Source organism: Corylus avellana, chromosome 3, assembly GCF_965113065.1.
Source record: "Corylus avellana chromosome 3, dhCorAvel1.hap1.2, whole genome shotgun sequence".
NCBI lineage: Eukaryota > Viridiplantae > Streptophyta > Magnoliopsida > Fagales > Betulaceae > Corylus > Corylus avellana.
The window spans coordinates 33482603-33498983 of NC_142492.1; the positions used below are offsets into that span (position 1 = coordinate 33482603).

The 16381-nt window shown below is 37.1% G+C and overlaps 2 protein-coding genes across 2 annotated transcripts; both read right to left on the reverse strand.

Moving 5' to 3' along the window:
- Window positions 1–230: 230 nt before the first annotated feature.
- On the reverse strand, window positions 231–7961 carry EX2 (UvrB/UvrC domain protein (DUF3506)). Its single transcript, XM_059586500.2, has 11 exons — window positions 7592–7961; window positions 6489–6605; window positions 6339–6404; window positions 5290–5396; window positions 5084–5165; window positions 3474–4169; window positions 1391–1517; window positions 1123–1292; window positions 933–1007; window positions 724–816; window positions 231–603 (listed from the first exon to the last, which is right to left on the reverse strand). The coding sequence occupies exons 1-11, from the start codon at window positions 7907–7909 to the stop codon at window positions 502–504; spliced, it is 1953 nt and encodes a 650-aa protein (XP_059442483.2). The 5' UTR covers window positions 7910–7961; the 3' UTR covers window positions 231–501.
- Window positions 7962–10149: 2188 nt separating this feature from the next.
- On the reverse strand, window positions 10150–14756 carry SIS3 (SUGAR-INSENSITIVE 3). Its single transcript, XM_059587868.2, has 10 exons — window positions 14496–14756; window positions 14366–14404; window positions 14097–14163; window positions 13932–14005; window positions 13213–13351; window positions 13008–13100; window positions 12725–12790; window positions 12027–12146; window positions 11445–11558; window positions 10150–10798 (listed from the first exon to the last, which is right to left on the reverse strand). Exons 1-10 carry the CDS (start codon window positions 14522–14524, stop codon window positions 10397–10399), a joined length of 1143 nt encoding a protein of 380 aa, XP_059443851.2. The 5' UTR covers window positions 14525–14756; the 3' UTR covers window positions 10150–10396.
- Between the last annotated feature and the right edge of the window lie 1625 nt (window positions 14757–16381).

Sequence of the window (16381 nt, forward strand, 5' to 3'; positions counted from 1 at the left end):
TTCAACTTTCAACAGTTCAGATTTAGTTTAACTTTCTTTCTCATAAAAAACTTGGAACTAAATCTAAACCGTTGAAAAAACTACGTAAGCCAAATCCAAAGACCACATCTGTAAATTTGTGACAATAAATATGCTCCACACAATCTTAAGCCCAAAAGAACCATGTCACACGACTTTGGTTGGACTCCTACCAAAGAAAAAACCCCTCACAGCTAACAAAAGGCCAATCCTTACACAACTCGGCATTCAGAAGAAAGCTTCTTCTGGAACGCATGATGGGGACTGCATTGCAAAGATTTCGTCACACTATTTGGTTGGTCAGCAAAAATGATATACAGCTCAGAAGAGAAGCCACAAAAGAAAAGGAGGAAAAAGTTGAAAAAGAAGGCTTGAAAAGAAAACTTCCAAAAAGAAAGCAAAGAAAGATGAAACTTCCTTCCTTGCTCTAACATGATACAGATAGGAATCCTCTTCTCTATGTTAAGTGCTTCATCTAATGGCTCAGTCTGGTAGCTTTAATCGGTTGAACAGCACAAGAAAACTCTGCTCAGGGACTACGTATAGGAAACCAAGATCTGCGCCTTTGACATATGGACCTATGCCCTGCATAAAAACAAGAAAAACAAACATAATAAAGAAGACAGCTGAATAATTCGAGCCGCAATTGGTTATCAGGCTTATGGTGAGAAGAAATGACATCACAAAAGTGAACAGTTTCATTACCTTGCCGTTCAGTTGGAGAAGTTCTCCATCAACCCACTGTGGATTTCTGAACCCAAATTCTGCTATTCTTCCTTGACCTTTGTAACTTGCAACCTGGTTAAATAAGCTTAGTTGCAGAATCAATATATAAAAGAAGAAAAAAAAAAATACATGTCATGCACATAAACACGCATGGACATACAGAGCTATCCAATTGCAAGTACAATTACCACTCCTAATTCATCTGGATACATCCCACGGCTGGATGCGCGGTTTCCTCTCCCAATTTTAGCACGAAAAGTAACCTGGATTCCCAAAAACTACATGGTTGAGCATCGTAATTTCCTTTAATGTCTTTATGCATGCAGTTACACGCTAAAAGTAAACCAGCATAGCCATCAAGAAATTTTAAAGCCAGACCTGGCCGGCAGGAACGTTAAGATCCCCAGTCAGCTTCACTGCCTCTACATATTCAAAAAACTCCACATCTGAAGACTTGTCTTCGTCATTCCCACCATTCCAGTGGCCAAATTTACGCCGCAATTGTACCACCTCAGTCCCATAAGGGCCAAATGCACCAACATACAGGCCTACACTTCAACCAGTTGGTTTCACCATCAAAATGACATGCTTAAATTGAATTTTAAGGGGTGACAAAGAAAGAAAAGGGATGGATAAGTGAACTCACCTGAGAAGGGATCTAAATCTCCTCTGGAAGTGGTAATCCGATTAAAAGTTGTGTACTCAGATAATCTGCTGCGCTTCTGTGCTTGACTAACAGCGAGCTTAACAATTTCACGCACATTTCTGGAAACCTAAAATTAGGTTAAGAATTTGTCAAACAAGATCATACCATTGCAACGAAAACTAATGGAGAGCAAAAACAAAGGGGAGGGCAATGCTATAAAAAATTTTAACATTGAACAAAATTATTCAGCTCTAAATACTAACTACTAAGTATTTTAATATTTGAACTCTTAAAAAAAAATCTGCTATTTCTATAATTTAATGGAATTTCATAATTTCTGTTCGATTTCAATCTGGACATATAAATGCAGCAATGGCTGGTCTAAACCTCATTTATACCATGATGGGAATTTCTTAATTCAAAATACAAGAAGACTTAACAAGTAAAACAAGAAAGGGGCTAAAGACTTGCCTATGAAATATTTAGCTTGGCTCATATTTTGGGCTGTAGGGTCTCTCATCCTTGCCTATGAAATATTTGGGCCTCCCTTTGGGTGTTCCGTTTAAGGCTAAGTTTATCTGGGATTGTATTATTGAGAAAATTGAGAGAAAATTAGTTGGATGTAAAAGACTTTACTTGTCTAAGGGTGATCAAGTAACATTGATTAAGAGCATTCTTTCCAACCTTCCTACATATTTCCTGTCCCTCTTCCCTATCTCAGTAGGTGTTGCTAATTAGTTAGAAAAGTTACGGAGGGATTTTTTGTGGGGCAGTTTGGATAATGAGCCTAAAATCCATCTTGTTAATAAGAAGGTTCGTACTCCTATTCAGCTTCAAGGGCTAGGGATCAGGAACTTTACTACTTTCAATCACGCTCTATTGGGTAAGTGGTTATGGAGGTTTGCTATGGAGAGAGGTTTTTTGGTGTCAGATTGTAGATAAGAAGTACGGGAGTTTGGTGGGCGGATGGTGTAGGGGTCATTGGAGCTTTTAGGGTGATTCTTTGAAAACACATTAGGAGGGGGTGGGATGTTTTCTCTAGTTTTACTAGTGTGGAGGTGGGTGATGGCTCTCTTACAAGGTTCTAGCATGAATTATGATGGGGATATCGCCCTTTGAAGGAATCTTTTCCGGAGTTATTTTACCTTACAAGGAATAGGGATGCAATGGTAGCCAACCTTTGGAGTGTTGGCAATGAAACGGTTCATTAGGTTGGTGCATGATTGGGAAGTGGACTCCGTCTTCTCTTTCTTCAATGTTTTGCATTCCGCTAGCATGGTTTAGGAGGGAGATGATAGGCTTTGTTGGACACCCTAAAAAAAAAACATTTTGAGGTCATATCCTTTTATATGGTTCTTCTTCCTAACGTTGACTCTCCTTTCCCTTGGAAGAGCATTTGAAAGACTAAGACTCCTTCGAGGTTGGCTTTCTTTACTTGGAGAGCTTTCCCCTTGAGAAAAATCTCAATTTGGATAATCTCTACAAGAGTCACATTATAGTGATAGATTTATGTTATATGTGTAAAAAGAGTGAGGAAACTACGGATCATCTTCTTCTTCATTGTGATGTCGTGAGAAAGCCATGGATCATGGTATTTCAGATGTTTGGGCTGGAAAGGTTATGCCTAGACGGTTGGTGGATCTTTTGGCATGTTGTAATAAAAGGGTTGGCCAAAATGATATCAATATTTGTTTGGAACGCAATTCCTTCCTTTTTGATGTGGTGTGTTTGGCGAGAAAGAAACACTCAATGCTTCGATGATTGAGAGAGAACGAGCTCAAATCTACGGACTTGTGTTCTTAAATCTACAGATCTCTGCTATTGCTTTTCTCCATGTCTCTAGCTATACTGATTTTTGTTCTCTTTTTTCTTGCTCTTGATTGCTAGGCTCCGCCCCTTGAGCTTTTAATTAATTTCCTTTACTTATTAAAAAACAGTCTTTCCAATATGTATGAGTAGTAAATATATGCCAATCAATAATTTATATTGTTTCAACCTAGTATCCTCGGTAACCATAAGAGTATTCAGCTATAAATAATATCAAATCTCAATTACCATCCAATACTCTAAATCTCAATCTCACCTTTGAAGAAACTTTGTCAGCACTCCAAAAAGCCTTTGCAACATCAGGAGGCATAAGCTCAGAGACGCCTTGAGCTGCTAGAGCTGCCACTTTGACCCTGGACACTTTACTTTCTCCAGCATCATGATCTAGGCTTCTCCCAGGTATATGTAGCACAAAAGAATCTCTCTCCGTATCTTTAATTTCAGCAGGAAGACGCACATACTCATCCTTGGTAGGAGTATCCTCATTATTATGCACAACCCCACCAATAAAAAGCTTCATATCCAAATCCTTTTCATCTTCAGAGGCATCACTATCTCCTCCTAGAGTGACCTCATCAGGCTGAATCTCATCCAAATTACCAACTCCGTCTTCAGAATTCTCAGTAGATCCTGTCTTCTCATTGTCTTCTTGCATCAACTGCTTCATAGAGTCGCTATCCTTTATCACTTCTTCACTCACATTTATATTCATGACTTTAACTTTCAATCCTGGAATTTTTTCTTTAAGAAAATTTATCACGCTTTTAATCCCCTCCTCAGTCGCTCCCTCAATGTTAGTGCCCTTCTCCTCAGTTCTCTCTGACTTTCCTTCATTTTCCTGAATGTCCACTACAGATTCATTCTCAACTTCGGAAGTAGAAGGGTCTTTTGTGAGTTTTGATGGTGAACTAGAATTTGTAGAATTTCCTTTGGCTCGTTGCAAGTATACCACCTGTCAACAGAAACATATCAGAAGCATTTCACATAAACTGCAATAGAAACTTTGAGAACCAGACAGATCCTGGAGACCCCCACTTAAGACATCTAAAGAGACTAACATACAGTGGGTGGGACCTAACCCAGATGCTATGTATATATAGTTCCTCCATATGAGATTCACCATTGGATAGTCTTTAAAATAATGCAAATGTCAATTTGAGGCCAAGGCAACAGTTTAATCCTGAGATGCAATCCTTAAAAGATAGTCACAGAGTCCTTAAAGAGAAATTACAATTGGAGCCAAAGAGAGAGAGAGAGAGAGAGAAAGAGGAAAGTTATAGTATGATGACCATGGCTGTTACAATGTTGTTCTTTTCTCTTTGTCATGCAATTACACCAAAGAGAAAGAGCGAGCTAAATCTCATATCCAATATATGAGAACTGCGGTTGACCAAAAGGGGGAAAAAGGAGATTACATTACTAGCAAGTAATTGCACATAATGATCAGGGTTTAAAAAGAACATTGACTCTGTACCAGAAGGGGCCTCCAAATCAGCAGCCTATATTCATCTTACCAACTGCAACTTAATGAGTTATGTGTGTGTGTGTGTATACATTCAAATTGAGAAAGCATAAAGACAGACTATTTTCAATTGGCCCGGTCAAGACTTGATAGTTGTAAAGTAGTACTACAGATCTACAAGAGCTCCAACTATGAGACATGAATCAAATTATGAACATGGTACATTGTCTAAGAGCTCATTGGAATTACATGGGTGTGCTCGTTGTTCAAAAACAAAGAACTGGAGACAAATTATGCAATAACACATAATCTAGTGTCCCCCATGTCATCTTGTATATTTATGGATTTTAACTCGAGTAAAAACATAGATGTGCAATAACCTAATGGGAACGCCAATAAATCACCTGCATGACATATGTCTTGTCAGTGTCTTTTACCACAAATATTTCAAACAATGGCGTTCCAGGAGCTGCAGTCACCAACTGTCTGCAACAATGAATAGATAATACATTTAGAAGGGGCAAAAAAATGAGAAGGAGAATAAGAAGAAGAAGAAAGAAGAAAGAAGCAAGCAAGCAAGCAAAAAAAAAACAAAGAAAGAAAACCTTACCTTGGACTGTAACTCCTGCCAACAAATCTGCCCACACCAGGAGTTATGCGTATTAATCTGCCAAAGGGATCATCTGAATCTTTTGAGTAGCCCACCCACCAACCTACCTACACATATAGAGATGATGGTTTAGAGGAGACTAACAAGCACTTATCCACAGAAACATGTCCCATTAGTAAGGCTGACATTTATGATTAGTGGATCAAACAGAACAACTTAGTTATTAGACAGCTGATTAAAATTAACCATCAAAGGAAACATCTTTATATGTAAAGATGTATTCAGAAACAAAGTTTCAGTTTTAAGGATAGATATTACCATATACCAGAGCATCCATTTCACAAACAAGTCACGTAAATGGAGTTCCATATATCACATGTAGACGAACAGCTTTACAGAAATCAGTCCAAACTGCTGAATGTCACAGCCCCTCTTATCAGGTAATTATTGCAGAAAGTAGGAGCATCACAGAAATCCGTTAAGTTTTTTTTTTTAAAAAAAAAAAAAAATCTCAACCGAATACTTCAAGATAATTTTACTATCCCACAAAGACACATGTTGTGACAGTCTGGTATAATTTCCAGAAAAGCGTGCACGCGCACACACACACACATATCTTTCATCATCAAGGCTATTTTGCCCATCAATTTCCTTGATTTTGAACTTCATTTCTAAATGCTTTCTCTAATCACAGCTGAATGCCATCCCCTTGTTCTAATATGGTTGACTGTCCCATCAAAACTACATTGTCTGCTATTAAAAATAATAAATGCGGAGAAACTGAATTTAACCTACACAAGATGCTCACAATCCCAATTAATACGTAAATAAGAAATTCTCTTCCAAATAATAGTCTCTTTTCAACCCTTTTCTAAAGTTTAACCAGTCACTTGAAACTATAATAAATAGAAAGAATAAAAGACAAAAGAAGATGCCTATTAATGCCAGGGAAGATAAGACATAATTAAACAAAATTGCAAACCAGGTTAACAGAACTGGAATAGGGTGACTAATTGAATATATTAGCTAAAACTTGCTATAAAGATTACCAGTCCACTTCCTGTGTACCTACACAACCTTGAAGCATCATGGTAACGCTCTTCTTCAATCGCATGCTGCAAATTAACAATGAATCAGATCAATAGCCAAATTACAACCTGGGCTGATCCAGCATCTAGTGATTCAAATGTTGATCTGACCTTCAGCTGAGACATGATTTCAGAAACGGTGTCCTTTGATGTAGCTTCTGCAATAGCCATTTTCAACTTCGCAGCTTCTTGGAAGTCTTCCTTCTCAATTGCATCTTCAAGTTGAAACTGCAAAGTACGACATCCCATCAGAAGTAAACAATCACAGCAACTTGTATATGCTGGTCGGACATTGAGTAATTTTTATAATTATATGGACCTAAGACCTACAGATACGCAGCCAAACCCACCCTCATCACTCAAGCCAAAGCCCAATGGCACTTTTTGAGTGATAATCCTAACTTTACACTCTTCTGTATTTTCATCAATGTGTGTAAGCCCGAAATAGCGTACTTTCCAAAGGAAAAAAAAAAAAAAAAAAGGCTTTAACATCGTGTATAGATTCATTATCTGAGTTGTGCTCAATTCTCAAATATAATTTATCATTTTAGCATATCTTTCAATACATACAATAAGTAAATCTAAAATTTTGATTTGCAAAACAGATCAGCACTCAGAGCTTTTTTCAACGGTGCAGACACGATTATCCAAAATGAATCTTGAGGCCATTATATAGGCATTCTTAAGGTCAATATGTAGTAGTAGAATATACACTAGTCCGATAATTTCCTGGTTATTAGTTCCCATGTTCAGAAAATCTTTTGCCTAAAGGTCACACATCATATAAAAGTTACTACATTTCCTCGCTTTTCTACCCGAAACAAAAAACAACAACAGCAACAACAACAAAAAGATGTGAAGCAGAAGAAGGTAGCAACTTTTGTGAGATATGACAATTCGTCCAGCGATTGAATAACATTAAAGTCTCACCCTTTACGTTCTTAGGAATTACAAAATTTTCAGTTCCCAAGTGTCTCATGCTAAATAAACAAAGCAAAAGGGAATTGAATCTGAACATCAAAAGAAACCCAGAAGCTAAATTCACTTTAAAAACTCCAATCCCCTAGCTAATTAGGTATGGAATTATGTGTGAATTAGCAAATTGGGTGCACTGTACCGGGAATCCACTTAGAAAAAAATTACAACAAAATGAGCAAAGAAAAAGAGAAGCTCTATCTCTGACACAAAGTGACAGGGAGAGGAAAAAGCGGTACCTTGAGAACAGAGGCAAAGCTCTCGGCCTGTTCAATCTCAGAGAAATGGCGGTTCCAGCGGTTCCAATCCCATTCCAAAGACGAACTGATGTTGGTGTTGTGAATGTTATTGGAGCAACGGCAAGGGAGGCTGGAGTTCTTGCGGCTCTTATTGGAAAAAACGGCATGCTTGGTCTGAACAGAGCAGCCCCAACCCAGAAAAAAGTTGAGATTGGATTTGTATTTCTTGGATTGAAAATCTGCGCAACAGTAGAAGAAGGGCCTCAATTGGGGCACTGGGATTGCTTGTCCCACGCCCCACGCATGAGCCACCACCATCTCTCTCTCTCTCTCTCTCTCTCTCTCTCGATGTTTGTGACTCTGTTTTTGTTTTAAGAGGGGCTTCAATCTCTGAAAGTTGTCGTTTGAAGGTGCTCTGATTGATAATTCGGATAGGAACGAGGGATAAAGTTGAGCCCAGCTCGAATATTCAGACCCGTCCGATCCATATATCTGTGGGCTCCACTTTGATTTGGCGGATGCATTTAAAAATTATTATGTGTGGTCTTCAATTTTATGGATGAGGGTTGACGTGGGCTGGGCTTCTCTACGTTGTTTGTTTGTTTATTTTTTATTTTTTTAAATGTCTGCACAAAAAAAAAATATATATATATATATATATGAAAAGAGAATTCGAACTAACAATCTTTGTTCCATGAAATAGTGTGATCCGCTATTGAAGACTTCTCTTTCAACTTTGTTACCCACATAAATAGTGAAATATTGATTGAATTAGGAAATTTTCTCTAAGGTAACAATAAATTGATTTTATGGAAAATTAAGTGACCTACGCCCGGCCCAAGCCTGCACCAACACCCAAGTGTCAAACAAGGACTACAAGGGCATGGGCCCAACCCTAAACAACCCGCACAAAAACACAACAATGATCAATCATAAACTTTATTAAGTTACCAAAACACCAACAATCAACTCATAAACTTAAAATACAAAACCAAGACATTAAGAAAAAAAAAATTAAAAAAAATAAAAACTTACTTCTTGAAGTTTCCTCTTCCAACTCTCCTCTTCAAGCTTTTCCTCCACAAGTTGTCACTCTCAAAACTCTCTTTCTCATTTTTCTACCGTATGGCTCCTGTCTTAACACGAACGAATGAAGGGAAAATGATTTTCCTTATTTTAAACTCTTGGACCGATGCTTTAAAACTAAGATTGATTGAATGAAACTTGCATTCTCTCTATTGAAACGCGTTGGCATCTATTGCACGAACGTCAAATCTCACATACTCGCATGCATGAGACCCGGTTTGATCGAATGAATTGTACTTCAATCAAACGAACCTTGATAAATATCTTTACCATTGTTGGATCTCACCTACCCATGTGACATTACTCTAATTGATGTTTTTTTTTTTTTTGTTGATAGAGCATGACAAATTTACTAATTGCCATTTTAGTATATTAACATATCTCAAAATAATCTTTTTTGTTATAGTATTCAAGCTCACTTGTTGTCGCTAAAACTACAAGTGACTTTACAGGTAGATTATTATTTTTTAAGAATTATTGATATGACAACCCCATTCTTAGATTTCGAGTCAAGAAGATATTTTAGATCGGGCCAATTCTTTGACTTATTTTCAGTTTTTTGTTTTTTTTTTTTGTTTTAGCTCTATTTTGACTATATTTGGACATTTGTTGGGTTGGGGTTACCAATCCCTTACTTATTTTAATTTAAATGCATTTTATCTTACCCATAAAGCAACTAGTTTTCAAGCTAACGATGATCATCTGCTGGCGGGCCGTGATTTAGCATAAGTGGAGAAACTTGACTTGGAAGCATAAACAAGTACGTAAAGTCATCATAGTCCCTTTTTGCACCACTGAATTGAGTGGTTGAAAATTAAGAACAAGAAAGAAACTTGTGGTGATTTGGATGAGATTGTAGGCATGTGCTTGTGTTTCATTTTTTTTGAACTCTTTAAAAGTTTTCATAGCAACCTGGTTTTAGATTCGACGACAGGTCCCACCTCTCATTGAAGAAAATTCCAAATTCCAGTATCCTCTATCATCATGTTATTTCCACCATAAGATCTTGTCTAGGATTTTTAATTATTTATATACATATATTAAAGAATACACCTTATTCGGGTGCCGTATACCATTCCAGATTGGATTTTGATTCCAAAAAACGAAATAAGGGTCTGGGCATCTTCTAACATACAAACTTCAAGTTCTGCACTGTTTATTGACCAGTTTACGACTCGACTTATCAACCGATCCATTCTTTCTTTGGGCATAAGTAAATACGGGGTTGATGTCCACACAAGAAGACGTTGATGGACGTTAGATTTGGCTTGGGTCAAGTTCCAACTAAGATCAGAGCACGTCTCGTTACAATTTAAACGGGTTCAGTTCCAATTGAAATTAGTAATCCCAGCAAATAAAGCTGCACATCTAATCATCTATCATCTAATGGCCCCTGTTTTATTCACCCTCAAACACTCCCAAACAGACATTTCCGCACTTATTGTCAAACAAACAGAAAATGAGACCAAAAGTAAACTGAAATGCACGACTGGAATTCTAATCTCCACTGGTTAACAAAAAGAAGGTATCTTTTACAGTTTTTTAAAGTCCATGACTCCATACACTTGGATCAATCAAAAAACTCTGTTCATTACAATGAGAAACCATCACTACACCTTACAAAAGTGATGGCCAAATATGGACAAGTATCATTTACCTTGTCTTGGCAGAGGGTTAGGAAATCTAGTAAAAATTGGGGAAAAAAGATGCAGGATCAATCTAGTGTTGCGGTTGGGTGGCCTGACCAACAAACATGCTTTCAACCGAGGGGACTGGCTCTGTGCTTGATGGATCCCGAGTCACCACCACCACACCTCCATTCTCTGCAGTTTCCAATGACATGTCAGCATCATCAGCGGACCCTGCATTGCCTGTACGTACTGGACGGAGCAGACCCTGCAATCTCAACAGATAGCTCTGGCTGGAAGGTTCTCTTACATATCTGTTGGTTGTCACCACACTGGCAGTTGTCCGTTCAGTCTCAGCACGAAGATTAGATAAAGCACTAAGGTCAAGATTAGGGAAAACTGAGCAACGGCACCGAGGACATTTCACATTCAGTCGAAGCCACTCATCAATGCACTCTACATGGAAATTGTGAGCACAAGGCAGGCCACGAACCTGCACCAGTTTTAGTAAGAAAGTTGTGTTCAACTGCCCCAGTAATAATCCACTACCAAAAGACACAGATATTTCTTTGTATGAATGAGCAGGGGTGTGGTGGCCTGCACCTCCTAATGGTAACAAAACCCCGAAGAAAGGATGTTTTCTAGGACTTAAAAATTTATTACATATTTTTAGGGCACCCAAATTTTAAATAGATAGAAACAAAAGCCAAAAGAAAGGATGAGAAGTTCTAAAGGTCAGCAATCAAAATTAAACCATGTGATCCTCCAAAAATTAACCTAAAAAACTTTCAAATTTATGTTAAGTAATCCCTTCATGTGGCCCCACATACAGCCAGATGACGAGAAAGGAATCCCATCCAACAACTCCCATATAGTTTGAGTAACGCTCTTTTCACAAGGTTTCTTTCACAATGTATCATCTCCGCCATTAAATTTGAAAATCAAGTGCAGATTTAATAACTGTTATGTCACAAGAGGGCTGCAGATGATACATCATGAATAGATTGTGAAAAAAATCCTGTGAAAATAGCATTTTAATCTTTTGCTCTAACAAGAAAGATACTTGGTTCTTAAAAAAGTAGTGTAACTAGTTTGTTTAACATGATGAATTAGTCTTAGTCAGAAAATAAAAGAATTACCTCATTCCCTACATGGAACTCTTCTAAGCATATGGGACATTCACTGCAATCCGTTGGAACAGCCTTTAGTCTGAACTTTGGAAGTTCCTGAATGAGTGCTTCAACCGCTTCCCTCTGTGAAACCCCCCCCAGCCCCCCCCAAAAAAAACCAACCTTCAGGATTCAGAACTAATATTAGAAGTAAAGTTGTTAAATGCAAAATGGTTTCCGCAATGAAGAGAGAATTCGAAGCATTATGAGGGCATGATAAATAATACAGCCTTGAAACATTCAATAGTGAATGGTAACTGATATATTCTTGAAATATATGAATACCAGCCCTGTAAAACGATTGCATAATTCTAGTAGAACATACACATGAGCACTGCACATAGTGCCTTAGTAATGCCCTTAAATGTCCCCCTAATTTCTGATCAGCCCTTTTTGGATTATCAATAGTGGCCTTGAGTTCATCTAAACAGCTTTTAGGGGCTCAAATTTTGTTCTACCATCATATTATCTAGGGAATACGTAAAGAAGGGTACAAAGCAAAAAGACTCAAGACTAAATGGCAATATGTACTATAACCCAATGAACACTTACCTGAGCAGGAGTCAAGTAAAGTCCAGGATGGTATGCAGCAGCATCTTGGCCCATGCCTCTTGTTTCCTGACCAGCAGCTTCAAATGCCCAATCTGGTACACGGATCATGTCAACCAGAACCTAGGAGAGGGAGGAGAATCCTTCTTATAATTGCTTAGTCTTATTTAAGGCCGAACAAATGTAAGCAACATAAATATAGATAAAACTTGAACTGAATGTTATACCAGCCACCAATATTAAGCAGGCATGGTACATAGGCTGCATCACATTGTACTGAACTTATCATTCTTATGAGTTCATACCAACACTAAGCGGGCATGTTAAATAGGCTGCATTACATTGTACAGTACGCATTGTCCTTGTACAAGTTCAAATACAGATGCTTAAGGAAATATTAGCCTCAGGCATAGAATAATGGTGATACTTCATCCCTCAAATAATCGATCTACATTCAGGGTATAACAAGTTCGAGTCTTTTTTTTCTTCAAATCACATAGGTCATTCTTTAATAAGTTGTTCCATGACTACAGTTAAATCATTCCATTTTGATACTAATTATAACAGTAAATGGCAACAAAGGTTCCATGCTTCCATGAGCCATATAGCTAATTGATAATTATTGATGGCAAAAACCTTACAAAAATTACTGAAGATGAGAAGATTGCTGCAGAAGAGATGCAAGAAATTTGAGAGCTTACCCCATATTCGGATAAAGGAATCCCCTGTTGAGCACGTAGTAAGTGTGCTTGTCTCCGTGTCAACCACTGCAGAAGAGATGTTCAATAAACAAGGATCAGAACAGCACAGCTGAAAATAGAAAAGTCAAGGACCTATATTACTAAATAGGATGCACAGTATGCCAGCAAGAACATGGGAAGTAAAAAATGCATAATGAAAAAAAGAACAAAGATCTCACTCATAATATAGTGCCAAATCATAGTCAAATATAAAAAATGCACAAGTACAAAGAGCACCACTAACCTTCCCCAATGACATGCAAGCAATGCAAAAGAGTCCACAGTAGCTAAAAAGCAACCAAATCAGGAAACCCCATTTCTGACCTTCTTCGGGCAACTGCAAGCATTTAATGCATTAGCTCCAAAATCAAGCCATTTACAGATGACAGTGCCACTGATAATAAAGGAATATCAAATAGAATGAAACATGGAATTTTAAAATAACTTACACAATCTTTTGCTCGTCTGAACCAGAGTGTACCAATTACAGTCCAAGCCCAAAGGAATGGATACAGTAGCAAAGACAAAATCGAAAGCACCACTACTCTTCCACAGAAACGAGCGTACCTCTGTTGCCACCCAAAATCCCTAAAAGCACATAAATTTGTTAGGGGAAAGGAAGAGGTATTATATAAGATTTAGCTATATGAAGTGCCATTGGAAAATAATGAAAGAAACAAGAATAATAACTAACCATACAGCCACTCTAAAAGAAACGGGGAGAACAAAATAAAACAATTTGAGTGATGAGATCTGAGTTAACAGACAAGGAAACATGTTTATGCAATAATAGAGCAATTTCTGCTTCTAGAATTATTAACGCTCAGCTGACACTAGCTCAACATTGCCCCACGTCAACTATATCAAATCAAACACACCAAGCTTTCATTCCAAGTTGCACACATCCTAGGTGATCAGCAAAAACGCGTAAAATGTACCTTTAAGGCACAGCTAATTTTTTAGTTGTATTATTAAATTTTTGCCTTCAATTTGATAGGCTTACACCGATCATACAACAAAAGTCTTTCCATTCCTCTAACATGCCCAATTTCACGAGCTCCAAAACTGAAAAGTGTCTATATTTCTCCTCCATCTAGTTAAAAAAGGGGGATAAGATTCCATCCCAAAATCAAAACCCATCTCAACAATAAAAGAGAGAAGGCCTTACAAACCCATTCCAGCAGCAAGTCCATTATCTACGAACATCAAAAGGCGAAAAACAAATACGGTAGTATAATCAACCTGAACCAACAGAGATAACGCATAACTCAGAATAATTAAAAACTCAAATTGGATAAGTTTTTCACAATTGCTTAAAATTCTGAAAACCCACCACAATCCATATGTGCAACGGGAATGTACAAGAATGGTACCGCTTCCAATTGATCGCAACAATTACTCTATAAGCAACAACGTCAAAGGAAAACTTATCAAAAAAAATTGGCATCTTTCACATTTTCACCTTCTCTTGGTTTTTAAAACAGTAAACATACTTGAATAAATACCATAAATACATTATTTAAAAATAAATCAGTATATAATTATTTTTTTTTTTTAATAAAAAAAATACTCTAATTCAGACACCACCAAAACAAAGGATACACACTCGTGGCCAGCATCGACAAGAAGAACCCGTCGTACCTGCAAAACCCCAATCTCACATCAAAAACCCCAAATTCCTCACACACGCACACTGACACACACACAACACAAACTCAAGGTTGAAACTAACCACTTGAAATCGATGCCTCTCATGGCCATGGAATGGGAAGAGAAGCGAAACCCTAGAGTGAAGCACAAGATTCAGCTACACTCATCTGAGGACGGAAATGCTCGAGTCCGAGAGCGGAATCCAGATCGGATCTCTCACGAACGGGTTCAAGTCGGGACCAATCATCCAAACCCCCGAACAACAGCGAAGAAGATCGGCGAGAATGAGATTTCGGAGTGAACGAAGCTGAACAAAAAGCTGAGGGAGTGAGGTGCAGACGCCAAGTAATGCCGAGGGGGCCTTATACGGGGACGGAACGTTGACGTGTTTTGACGCCGTTACGTCACAGCGTTAAACTGACGGACCCCTTTTTATTTTCGTGCCGTTTTCGGTTAGAGAGCAGTTGTGAGTTATGACTAGCAGTTGCCGACTTTGTTTCTCTCTTTTTTTCTTTTTCTTTTTCTTTTTTCTTTTTTTCTTTTTTAATGTTAATAATTATGCTGTGATTGTTAGCAATGACCAAACAAATTATGATGGCTTAAAACATGGGTGGATAAGATTAATTTATGTGGGCTTAGTAATTAATAGGTTTTTGAGTTTAATGATTATCAATTTATGATTGATATTTCTTTTTCCCTTTTCTTTTTCTTTCTTATATTGGTAATAAGAAACAAGAGGGGCTACAAGTAGCCAAAAATAAAGAGGAAAAGGAAAAGAGAAATTTCATTTTGTATATATGCTCATGTCTTTCTTCCATTCTCTTTTTTTGAAAATTAACCATAGACCTTTACTTCACCCATGTAGGTTTTACAAATTTAATGACTAATTTTCAAGAAAAGTGGATGAAGAAAAGACGAGCATACAAAATAGCAGGACATAAAGAAAAACAAAAGAATTAGAACGCTTCCGGGAATTGAAACCGACTAGGAAGAGACCTTGACAACATATCGCAAAGCAAATTTAGCGGCACATGTTTTAGCAAAGGCCACAATTAAACAAGTCATTGATGATATTTGGTTAGAAGAAACTCCAAGTTATATTTGCAATATTATTTTACTAGAGCAATCTGTTTTACTTTCTTGAACAATGAATGAAAGATGATCTCTTTATTTTCAAAAAAAAAAAAAAAACAAAAACAAAAACAAACACAAACCAAGAAGAGAGAGAAGATAGGATCTTTATAATTGATATTTTCCTTATTATTATTAGGATATCACTTTGATTTCTCACTGAACTTTAAATAGACATTCACTTGATAAAAATAAATTTACATACCATAAGCCTCGGATAAACTTTTCTCAATTTTAAATAAAATAAAGAACACCATTTCATGATTTATATTTTATTATATTATATTTAACGATATACATAATTTCACTTCATTTAAATTTTTTAAATAATATTACAACATATTTACCATGTAGCAAACATATAAGCCATTAAAATTTATTCCGGACCATAAAATAGTTCATCTTCGGTCCTACTTATATTTCATTTTTTCAGGCTGATATGGGAGGAATAAAGTGAGATTTTGTACGAAAAGCAAGTGGATATATATGTATGAGGGAATCGATGGTGACTTTAGGAATTAGATTTGCCTTTCTGCAGAGGAGTTTTACCTGGTCTTAATCAAGAGGACCCATTAGAAAAAAATAATAATAAAATAAATCAAGAGGACCCAGAACTTTTGTAATGTGTACTTTGGAATTTTCCAATTTGCAATATTTTACGTCAATCTTATGTAATAGATGAATTAACGTAGGAATCTGCAGGAGATATGCCCCAAACAGATGCTCCTCTCTATCTACGACTACAGAGTTTCTCAAGTCTCACAACATTTTTGGTCGTTGGAATCATATTCTCCTAAATTATTAGTATTATTGTTGGTATTTTGACGACCACGTGAT